The sequence below is a fragment of the Mercenaria mercenaria genome, chromosome 13 (genome assembly GCF_021730395.1).
Source record: "Mercenaria mercenaria strain notata chromosome 13, MADL_Memer_1, whole genome shotgun sequence".
NCBI classification, from domain to species: Eukaryota; Metazoa; Mollusca; class Bivalvia; order Venerida; family Veneridae; genus Mercenaria; species Mercenaria mercenaria.
The window spans coordinates 12,920,293-12,932,876 of NC_069373.1; the positions used below are offsets into that span (position 1 = coordinate 12,920,293).

General features: G+C 37.1%; 1 protein-coding gene across 5 annotated transcripts in view; it reads right to left on the bottom strand.

Moving 5' to 3' along the window:
• Window positions 1-12,584, bottom strand: part of LOC123529789 (metabotropic glutamate receptor 3-like) — a 115,681-nt gene that overhangs the window by 12,271 nt on the left and 90,826 nt on the right. For all 5 annotated transcript variants that reach the window (XM_053521217.1, XM_053521216.1, XM_053521213.1 and 2 more), the window contains 2 exons: window positions 11,154-12,217; window positions 7,341-7,494 (listed from right to left, as the gene is read on the bottom strand). In XM_053521217.1, coding sequence (XP_053377192.1) covers window positions 7,341-7,494; window positions 11,154-12,217 — 1,218 coding nt within the window. The remainder of the gene's footprint in view (window positions 1-7,340; window positions 7,495-11,153; window positions 12,218-12,584) is intronic.

The window sequence follows — 12,584 nt, forward strand, 5'->3', positions numbered from 1 at the left end:
ACCATGAATGTGACCTACTGAATTTCTTAATATTTTATCATCAGTTTGACATTTGAAACATGTAGCTCATATTACTCAGGTGAGCGATCCAGGGTCATCATGACCCTCTTGTTACATGGATGTTTTAAGGTATGCTTTACATTTTTACATCAATGTTCATTACAGCTGCCGTTTGCAATATGACTTCTCGGCGATATATGACCATTTTGTGTCGATTCACCGTAAAACCCAACTCACTCACCCGAATATCATATGTGGAGCTAATACAAACAATTCAGTTGTTACAAAAACTTAAACATTATTTTTCATCATAACAATGAATTTCTTTTAAGTTATTGATCTTGATCTAACCTACAATTTTTCAAAGTTTTCACTGCAGCTAACCATATCAACATGAAATGCATAGCTTACAAAAATGTATGGGCAAACCGTTTTTCAGATCGACAAAGAAAAAGTATCAAAATACTAGAAATAAAATGTTCGGCTTTATAAGACATATTTTTGTAACGAACAGCCTGTACTGACCTGTAAACGGAGTCATACAACAAAAGCCCACGCGAACTTTCTATAGACATGTGATGGATTCTGTATTTACAGAAATTAAGAATTTCAACGCGAGCTCTGCTCAACGTGCACACAAGGCCACAAATTGATCTAATTAATGAATAATGATAAATGTATAGAATATTGCGTTTTTGTTTTTCTTGCGTGTGCTTCTCGTCAAATGACATTTTTTTACTGGTAAAATGGTTTCAAAATTCTGTTGATAGGAAAACACTGTGAATAAACACATATAATTTATGCGTGTTAAAAAGTTTTTACAGCCGCTGTTATCTTCATATTCGCTCATTGTCTGACACAATTTACACATATCTGAAATAGAAGACGTCTTTACTTCTAAAGCACGAAAAAGTTGTACCGTGAATCATACCTAGAAATTATTGTTTTACGAAAATAAACTCAGAAGATTTTTGTTTACTAGAAGAAATTCTGATTTTAATTTTGTTCTGTCTGGAGTGTGATTCTCTAGTTCTAAACAAATAAATCATTACTACAAAAAAATGAGCCGCGCCATGAGAAAACCAACATCCATGCTGTTCGCTTTCAACGCCTATTGCAATTACAGAAACCATTAGCGATCAGCATGGATCCTGGATGCACAGGGTGGTCCGGATCAATGCTGGTTGCAAACGCACTATGTTGATTTTCTCATGGTGCGGCTCACTCATGTTAAACTACATAAAGTTAGGTTATTCAAATTAAACATAAAAACGTTACAATTCTGTCTTTAGAAAAAAACAGTACCAAGCACAGTTTTTCAAGTACTGAACTATTTTCAATGATGCCTTCATATGTCCAAGGTTTTATGGTTAGTAAGGGGGTGATTTTTTCAGTCAGTGGTATTAAAATCTTGTTTCACTGTTCCGCTTTCTAGACGGCATGTTGGTATCTGGGATCACTTTATGAAGGCTTGGATACATACATAGATTGAAGTTTTATTCATCCACAATTTACTTCATGCATTTCATATGCATAAAAATGATCCATACAAATAAATATCTTATTTAGTCTACTTGTAATGCCGTATAGTCAAGGGAAGCATTATCACCATATTATTTCAGATGATGACATTTCGAACGATTACGTGCATACTTTAAAGAAGGAAATTACCCTAATAATGTAATTTGATACATTTATTTTTACATTCTTAATACATTTGAGATGGTTTCGTGTCTCACGCAAAACGAGGGCCTTAATTATTAGAAACAGTGATAGCAGTATTGATCAAATTGCAGCCACGTAAATACCGTTTTTACCTGCTACTGAAGAAATTATTAAAATTACTAATCTAATCGTTTAGTGCAAAAACATTATAAAAGTAAACCATCATTTGTTTTAAACAGACAAAAAAATTCAAAATCATTTTTTGACCATTAAAACGATGAGTAGTGAATATTTTCCAACTGGATACAAAACGCTTTATTTGTTAAGCTAATAAGTTGGTAAGTACGATTGTGTATCTCTTACCTACATAAATATTCCCTCAACTACAACCATGACTGCTCTATTACAATGCAGCATAATAACACTATACATTAACTGTAGGTTTGATATCAAATTCTGCCAAAATACGGCCTGTATTTCACAAGTAACGCACAGGCAAAATAAATCCGTATTGTACCTTTTGTATTATATGTTGCCGGACTACATTCATTTAATATGAATGACCTGACACCAGCCTATAGATAGCGCACACAAAAATATTTTAACATCTATAAATGAGCCGCGCCATGGGAAAACCAACATAGTGGGTATGCGACCAGCATGGATCCAGACCAGCCTGCGCATCCGCGCAGTCTGGTCAGGATCCATGCTGTTCGCTAACAGTTTCTCCAATTCCAATAGGCTTTAAAAGCGAACAGCATGGAGCCTGACCAGACTGCGCGGATGCGCAGGCTGGTCTGGATCCATGCTGGTCGCAAACCCACTATGTTGGTTTTCTCATGGCACGGCTCAAATAATGATGAAGATTTCGTTCGATAACAAAGGTGGAGGTATAATAAAGAGATCATTATGACACAATTTATATCTGAAATTTTGTTTACGCTCTCGTGTATTTTGACATCCATTGAAATTAAGGGGAAAATCATACACTTTAAATATTGGCTATAAATAACTGATCCTGACGAAAACAATTTACAGCGAAGAACGTATGTTAGTCAACATACATACAGAAGAGAAAATTGGGATTATCACGTTAAATCCATTTTAAACGAAACAGGAATGTCAAACCTGTGGTAAATAATCTTCTAGTCCAAGAATTGGATTCGAACATTAACAACTCGAGTAGAATATCTACCAACAGCATTTACAAAAACAAGTAAAAAATATCATCTTATTAACAAAATTTATATATTTCGTTTTCCAAGTTTTATACCAAACCATACTGATATAAGCCAGGATGCTTCATCAAAGTAACTTTCTTATACAGGAACGTTCACGGTCATGCAAACTAATATCCATCTGTAACGGAATCTATTTAATACGTAGTCTACAAGATCCGTTTGCTTTTTCTTTTCTAGACTGAACTTAATCATTTATGGTTTTCCTTCTCGACACACACGATAATTCACTGTTTGCGAAAATGCAGTCACGCAATAAATGTTCGATGCAATCATAAAAGTAATATCGGCCTAAAACAAAGTGTCTTTATGTTTCAATGTTTTCACTTTAATTATTTAAATTTGGGCATGGTCCTACGAACAGACAAGAAACAGGAAAGTAGCATTTCCAGGGAACATTTGTTAAAAGGTTTGTTTTAAGCTGCAAAGGAAATGTGCATTAGGCTGAAAAGGTCAAGCAGGAACTAAACGCAATGTAACACGACTAATGGTGTGAAAGTGCAAATAACGGTTTAGTAATACAATAAATAATTTATCATTTAATGTAATACACTTGTAAAGAAATTCATTTCAAATTATTTTCACCTGTCTCCCGTTTCTTGCTACTAAATCAAGTTATTTTAAAGTGTTTCCCTATTAACAAGGCAGTCTGAACGACAGCTAAATCCCCCGCCACTGCTATGGATAGTGAAAGGGTAAACCTTTGATTTTAGCTGTGACCTTGACCTTGAACTGACATGGCTGACTCATGAATTCTGCACAACGTCTTGATGAGGTGATCATTTGACCCAAGTTTCATGAAAATCCTTCAAGGGGTTTAGGTGATACAGAGCTGAAACCTTTGACCTTCAGTTGTGACCTTGACCTTGAGTTGACATGGCTGACTCATGAGTTCTTTATGAGGTGATCATTTGACCCAAGTTTGATGAAAATCCTTCAAGGGGTTTAGGTGATACAGAGTGGACACCAAATGGAAGGCTCAAACCTTCTACCCTTAGTTGTGACCTTGACCTTGAGCTGGCATGGTTGACTCAAAATTTCTGCACATCGTTCTGATGAGGTAATCATTTGACCCAAGTTTTATAAAATTCCTTCAAGGGGTTAAGGAGATATAGAGCGGACACGAAATGGAAGGCTCAAACCTTTGACCTTCAGGTGTGACCTTGACCTTGAGCCGACATGGCTGACTCATAAGTTCTGCACATTGCCTTGATGAGGTGATCGTTTGACCCAAGTTTGATGAAAATCCTTCAAGGGATTTAGGAGATATAGAGTGGACACAAAATGGAAGGCTCAAACCTTTGACCCTAAGTTGTGACCTTGACCTTGAGCCGGCATGACTGACTCATGGGTTCTGCACATCGTCTTGATGAGGTGATCATTTGACCCAAGTTTTATAAAATTCCTTCAAGGGGTTTAAGAGATATAGAGCGGACACAAAATGGAAGGCTCAAACCTTTGACCCTGAGTTGTGACCTTGACCTTGAGCTGGCATGGCTGACTCATGGGTTCTGCACATCGTCTTGATGAGGTGATCATTTGACCCAAGTTTTATAAAATTCCTTCAAGGGGTTTAGGAGATATAGAGCAGACACAAAATGGCAGGCTCAAACCTTTGACCTTGAGTTGTGACCTTGACCTTGAACCGACAAGGCTGAATCATGGGTTCTGCACATTGTCTTGATGAGGTGATCATTTGACCCAAGTTTGATGAAAATCCTTCAAGGGGTTTAAGAGATATAGAGCGGACACAAAATGGAAGGCTCAAACCTTTGACCCTGAGTTGTGACCTTGACCTTGAGCTGGCATGGCTGACTCATGGGTTCTGCACATCGTCTTGATGAGGTGATCATTTGACCCAAGTTATATAAAATTCCTTCAAGGGGTTTAGGAGATATAGAGCGGACACAAAATGGCAGGCTCAAACCTTTGACCTTGAGTTGTGACCTTGACCTTGAATCGACAAGGCTGACTCATGGGTTCTGCACATTGTCTTGATGAGGTGCTCATTTGACCCAAGTTTGATGAAAATCCTTCAAGGGGTTTAAGAGATATAGAGCGGACACAAAATGGAAGGCTCAAACCTTTGACCCTGAGTTGTGACCTTGACCTTGAGCTGGCATGGCTGACTCATGGGGTCTGCACATCGTCTTGATGAGGTTATCATTTGACCCAAGTTTTATAAAATTCCTTCAAGGGGTTTAAGAGATATAGAGCGGACACAAAATGGAAGGCTCAAACCTTTGACCTTCAGTTGTGACCTTGACCTTGAGCCGACATGGCTGACTCATTAGTTCTGCACATTGCCTTGATGAGGTGATCGTTTGACCCAAGTTTGATGAAAATCCTTCAAGGGGTTTAGGAGATATAGAGTGGACACAAAATGGAAGGCTCAAACCTTTGACCCTAAGTTGTGACCTTGACCTTGAGCCGGCATGACTGACTCATGGGTTCTGCACATCGTCTTGATGAGGTGATCATTTGACCCAAGTTTTATTAAATTCCTTCAAGGGGTTTAAGAGATATAGAGCGGACACAAAATGGAAGGCTCAAACCTTTGACCCTGAGTTGTGACCTTGACCTTGAGCTGGCATGGCTGACTCATGGGTTCTGCACATCGTCTTGATGAGGTGATCATTTCACCCAAGTTTTATAAAATTCCTTCAAGGGGTTTAGGAGATATAGAGCGGACACAAAATGGCAAGCTCAAACCTTTGACCTTGAGTTGTGACCTTGACCTTGAACCGACAAGGCTGACTCATGGGTTCTGCACATTGTCTTGATGAGGTGATCATTTGACCCAAGTTTGATGAAAATCCTTCAAGGGGTTTAGGAGATATGGAGCGGACACGAAAGTGTTACGGACGGAAGGACGGACGGACGGAAGGACAGACAGAAGGACGGACGGAAGGACGGACGCAGACCATTCCTATAATCCCTCCGCCACGGCGGGGAATTAACAAACGGAAAACTTTCTTTATACCAAGTTGTATTAATTTCTATTTTATCCTACCTTCATGCAAAATAAAGGCAAAAATCAAGGGGTCAGATAAATTTCGCTTTATCTGGTCAGTGACTAGATAAAGCTTGGCGGACTACTTTTTGGACTTTTTTTTTAAACGACGCCATCTTGTTTTTGAGGATAACTGCTAAAAGACATATTTATGCAATTATTTTTATAAACGCGCTTTTATTAGGTGAGTCCATGTCACAAATGTAAAGTGTATACATACCGTATTTGCAATTACTACAAAAAGTTTTTATAACGGAAACGCTCGGAGAAACGGAAAGTGACTCATGTATAGCGTTTGTTCAGGATTTTAGCTTTCTACACTTCAATCTAGGAATATATTGCATCTGAAATGGAGTGTTATTGAATAAAATCATCGAGGAAACGGTTTGCCTATTTGTTCTGTCTAGCGGCGTTATGACGTATATATAAGTCACGTCAATCGCTTGCTTGGTGAGGATGGGTAATCCGGCATTCATCTGAACTTCGGACAAAACTTCACTTGGCAGCAAATTAAAATTATTCTTTAATGTTCATCAGAATAGAGAAGTCGGACACAAAGCAAAACAAGGTTAGCCTTTGTTTTTCAGCTATTTTATAATATTTTTATTTTAAAGACCCGTTTGTGTAATGGTGGGACGTATTAATTTCTGTGCAAGACAGACTCAGATCTACTTGGTGGTAAATTTTGAATTTTAATCAAAGAATGATTTTAGATCAGAAGATAGGATAAATAGAACATTAGGTTACTGTCTTATAAATTTAAATTTATTAAGTTCGTCTACGAAAAAATAAAAGTCTCGGCAGAGCCTCGACTTTTATATTTTCTCCGACTCACTTAATAAATTTAAATTTATAAGACAGTAACTTAATATTCTCTATAGCTACAGGCCACGGTTTTGAGCTGTACTTGTTTTCTAAAATATATTTTAACGTTCCTACCCTTTTTAGAAATGCCACCCTAATGAACATACCGCTACAGAAATATTGCTTAAATGCATGTATTCAAACAGATCTACAGGCTTTAACTCGATAGAGATGTAATAACAAAAGTTTGAATGCCATGTACTACTGAACTTTGAGCAATAAACTACGTATTCGGGAATTGTTTTGTTTTTTCCTAAATGTCCCCACACGTAACCATATTTTCAGTTTGATAAACTTCACTCCCTTGATCAAATAATTTATAAAAACGGCGAATTCCTATGTATTGTGACATTCATACATATTTAAAAACGAACGCGAGACACTATTCGGAATCTAGTTTATATATATATATATATATATATATAAACAAAGAAAAAAGAAAAAAGAAAAAAAAAGAAATTATTGTTATATTACTGGTATTTTTACTTCTAAAGCAAATCTAAAGATTCTGTATGTGTTAAGCATCGTACAAGTTTTCCTGAAAGGTAATATATATTTACCTGTTTTTCTATGCATAGAGTTCATCATCATCGCAAGCTTGCGCACGTTTTTCTCCGGTTGGAAGAAAATTATATACATTTTTGGTGTGAACAGACAAACCAGCGCCACACTAGCACTAAGACTTATGGAGACACAGAGCGTCGTTATCTGAACCTGTAATGGAAAAAGCAGAACAGTTGACATACCTTCCTAAATTTTTATCTGAATTTGTAATGGCAAAATACAAAAGCTGAGTACACCTCACCTGCATAACGTTAATTATCTTGACACGTATCAGGGTCATGTTATACAAAAGTTCATAAGCGTCCTGCTATATCCCTTGAAGTATGGAATTGTTCTATGGATGAATATTACTGCTATCATTTTTAAAAAGATGTTCTCAGTACTACCTTATGGAATAACATTATATGTAAAATGAATCTACTTAAAATGATGTTCGTGGACATCTTACAACTTTATCTTTGTGTTAAGTATGTTTCGTGAAACTTCAATTCAAAACACGACATGGGGAAAACAAATGAAACTAGAGCTGCTTTTGAGAAAAGCGCGTCTCCAAAAACTGCTTAATCATCTAAATAGTAAGTCAGTCTTTATACACTGTTTACTCACTACAAATATATCTTTGAAGAGTAAAAAGGCTGATTTTGGGTAATTCAAGGGCCATAATTTCGATATGCCTTGGGCAATTTGTATAGTTAATGAAATTGGCCGTGGGCTTATGGTCAAAAACATTTGGTTCAAGTTTGGTAAAGATCGGACGAGAACTGTTCCACTTAATGTGCGAACAAGAGTAAGAAGGGCGATTTTCGGTAATTCAAGCACCATACTTCCGAAGTGCCTGGGCTGATTTGGCTAGTTATCGAACTTGTCCGAGGACTTATGGTCAAACACGTTTTGTTTAAGTTTGGTGAAGATCGGATGAGAAATGTTCGACCTAAAGCGCGGACAAGATTTGTGACAGACAGACAGACAGACAGACGCAAGCACGCACACACACAGAGGAGTAAATCAATATGTCTCCCACACCACTGTGTGGTGGGAGACATAACTAGCGTCTAAGCAAATGAAGATTTTCCGTTATACAATAATTACATACAGAACCTAAAGTTTACATGCATGTATAAGTTTTAAATTCATATCAAACAGAAATATATATAACTATGTCAATCTTCTAAAATGAAAACATGTCCAGAGACATTTAAATAAGTTATTCTTGCAAATATGAGAGTAGTACAATATGTATTTGTTAACGATTTGTAATAAATTTATAAGTATTTCTTGCTAAAATAGTCCCTATGCGAAAGTTTGAAATGTAAAGACGTGTTTCAAATAAATGAATTATTCTTTGCATATTATGTAAAGTTTAAACAACCACATCAAAGATACGTGCAAAAATGCGGTAGGTATGGCACTGCTGCAGCTAAAAGACATGTTAGCACCAGTATTGCCTGTAGTTGCTTGATTGAAAACATAACCTCGATCACGTGCATTGTGTGTGTCTGCTTTTCTTCAAGGGATTAGCACACTGATAAATATTCCCCAGCTATATACTAACTATAGAATACGCGTATTAAATATAGCAAAGCATACTAATAGCGTCGTGTCTCGTAATACTGTAAATGCATCTTTCTTCTTGCCGTGGCACTAATACACACCCAGCCTAGAGAGTTTTGCGCATATTGATAGTCAGTTCATACATGTCCCTCTCCTTCTACCTGCTATTGTCATTCAGTGGAAACCAAACAACAATGACTGAAACCTACACGACTAGGATCTTCATTCCCAGTAGACCGTGGTTTATCATCCTGTCATCTTGCCAGTTTAGACAGACAGTATGATTCATGTTACAACGACAAATTAATTCTGTCTTAGACAAGCCATACTGCAAAGATATTTATGAATTGTATTTATGCTGTCGCTTCTTCCTTCCCAGCCACCAGAACAATAATTATGATAAATAAATACCATTAACGTATTGCATTTTGGCATACAATGATGCATATGTCAGTGTACTTTGCACCTACAATCCACCCAGGTTTCATTGGTTTAGTACTTTAAAAGACAGTACCGTAACGAGACATAGTCCTTTGATACTAATGCTACCGTTTATTTGGCACATTTGTCAGTACTGTGAAATCATTAATATTCGTAGGGGAATAATTCTCGTGGATTTCGTGGTTGAGTCAATCCACGAAATTTAATCCCAACGAACAAGTAAAATTCCCATTCATTTTATGTTCAAAAGTTGAAATACACGAATTCATATCCCCACGAAATTGCCGTGTTGACCAAAAACCACGAAATTTCATGCCCACGAAATTAAATGATTTTACAGTATACGCCAGATAGATTAACGTCTTCATTCTTAAGGAAAGGTAAGGATTAACCTCAAAAAACGGTATTAGTCTGGCGCTTCAAAGATTCTTGCCAGTAAGCCGAGTCAACATTTCTCCAGCGAGCTCGGGGAATTTCCTTTCAAAAATCAGACACTCAGACACAATTCTGTACTTTGCGCCACTAAACCATGTGTGACTAATAATTATAGTTTAAATTCGTAATTTCATTTGAGCCGCGCCATGAGAAAACCAACATAGTGCGTTTGCGACCAGAATGAATCTAGACCAGCCTGCGCATCCGCGCTGTCTGGTCAGGATCCATGCTGATCGCTTTCAAAGCCTATTGGAATTAGTGAAACTGTTAGCGAACAGCATGGATCCTGTTCAGTCTGTTCTGGACCCATTCTGGTCGCAAACGCACTATGTTGATTTTCTCATGGTGCGGCTCATTTTATGTTTGTTACTTTTTCTGAGTATCAAAGTTCTTTTTCTAATATGCCTGGACCTGCTAATGTGGAGAGCAGCAAAGGATTTAATCTAGATTTTTGACTCATTTTAAAGAAAAGAAGCATGGTTGAACATAAAAGGAAACCGGAAAAAGGAAGAATATTATTAAGTGTGAATTAAATTTTTCGTTTAACAATATTTTGACGAACATGTCATAGCGTTATAACCTGGTTTCTTCAAAAAATAAATTGTCTACTGTATAGTAAAGCTTGATTTAACATTACACACTACTTCCGGTTTTTCAAAGTTACTGTATAAGATTGACAGTGTCATTAGGCGGTAAGGCAGACTGATCCGTGGATGGATGGTCGGGTCACCGCTTCATTTCCGTTCAATAATTGAATGTACAATCTATATGAATATCCTTTGGAAACCAAAATAAATTGTAACCAAGGAAAAAACAGCTAACTCGGCTTGATTAAATATGTTCATGAGAGGTAATGGGAAATGCAACACCACTCATGCCCCTAGCACCGGTTTAAGCGGAATTATATTACACAGACAATAAATGGACTCCATGATCCCAAATGATCATAGAAATAACAACACTGAATCCAAGTACACAGCACCGAAATATTGCTACTTTGATAGGTTAAAAAATCTAGAAGAAGATCTTCTTAGAAGTTGGGGGTAAAACTGTTGAAATGAAAACATAGCCAATAATAGCTTAGTAAGACCAAGATTTGGTTTGCATATGGGGTTGGGGTGGGGGTGGGGGCAGTTAAGGTGAAGCTCACTATAACCAAAATAGAAAATAAAGTTTCCGCTCAGTTCATGCTTATTAAGATGCAATAATATCGTAATATATTCAACCTGTTTTCGTACAAAGTGAAATGAAATGAATATAAAAACATTGCAGTAGCTACTCTGTATTTCAAAAATGTATTCACTATGTTAGCGACCTACTTGCAAACTATCATTTTGTGAACGGTATAAATTGTCTAAACGAAAATATAAAACGAAGCTTACCTGGAATGAATTAAGTGTTCCAAAGTAAATAGGGACGAATGCTAGCCAAATGATGCACGTCGTATACATTGCAAATCCTATAAACTTCGATTCGTTAAAGTTTTCTGGAATTTTCCTCGTTTTAATTGCATAAAATGTACAAATGATAATGAGTATTATATTGTATATGAGGGAGACTAGGAATGATAAATCTTCCGTCCTACACTTCAATATCACTTCGTCGCGTTTTCCATTTGGGAAGTACAATCTCGTCCCTGGCGGCTCCAGCACAAGCCAAATAATTGTAAAAATAACTTGAAGTGTGACTAAAATAGTTGAAATAATTATTTGTGACTTAGGACTAATAAATGGCGGCCGCCGAGCAGACCGCCTTGCACTTTGGAATATCCTGGAGATTCGGTTAGTTTTGGTCAGTAATGAAGAATAAATAATTGCGAAGCCAAATCCCACACCAAATCTTTGTACAGCACACGTGATTGAAGTTGGCTTAAGAATTAATATAACTGTCATAAGATAGCAGAATAAGCATCCAGATAATAGCATATAGCTCAGTTCTCTACCGGACGCCATCACAACCGGTGTATCGTTATATCGAATAAATGCGAAAATCACAAATAAGGTTGCGAAAACTCCAAGCCCGGACAGTACTAACGGTACAATGGAATACACTGAGTCAAACCGCATGTATTGCTCTTCAAGTTGGTAGCAGCCTAACCGATCTTCATAAGGCCATCTTCCCTCTCCACAATCCTTGCACGTATATTCATCCTTTAAATATTCAAACGGCTGACATTTAATGCACACCCAGCAACACATGTCTCCATCTTCACCTACGTGCTTCATTTCATCACCTAAACAAGGCTGGCTACATCTTGAGAAAGGAAGGTCTTTTGTTCCTCCGGCCCATACGATATTGTCTATATTAAGTGACAGGTCATTTACCCAGCTTCCAACTTGCCTGTATTCGTACTGCCTGGTCGATCTGTTCAACTGATAGTTCATTATACTGTATCGCCCAAAAGCATCACCTTGCTTAGAAAACTTCACCGTGGCGCCGTACCCATCTGGAAATAGAAATGAACTCGTTAGACATGTTTTGAGATAGAATGGTTATTTTAGGAAAGTGGATAGGATGTCTCATGTTACACACCAAACCAGATTGCTTTAGAAGGATATAATATATAAAATATAGACGAAAACTGATAAATGTATAAGGTCGGTATGCTTTGGCTCAGTGATATAACGCACCAGTTGAAGTAAGTATTCTTGAATTAAAGAAACTCTTGTATTCATCAAAATACATATAATAAGCCAAATAAGTTGGAAGTAAAAAAAACAACTAGTTTTTAACCTTCCTCTTTCTATTTTACAATATTCCCGATAACTGCAGTAGTGAGAGCGGGTTCAAATTAGGATTGTCTTTGTTTTTGT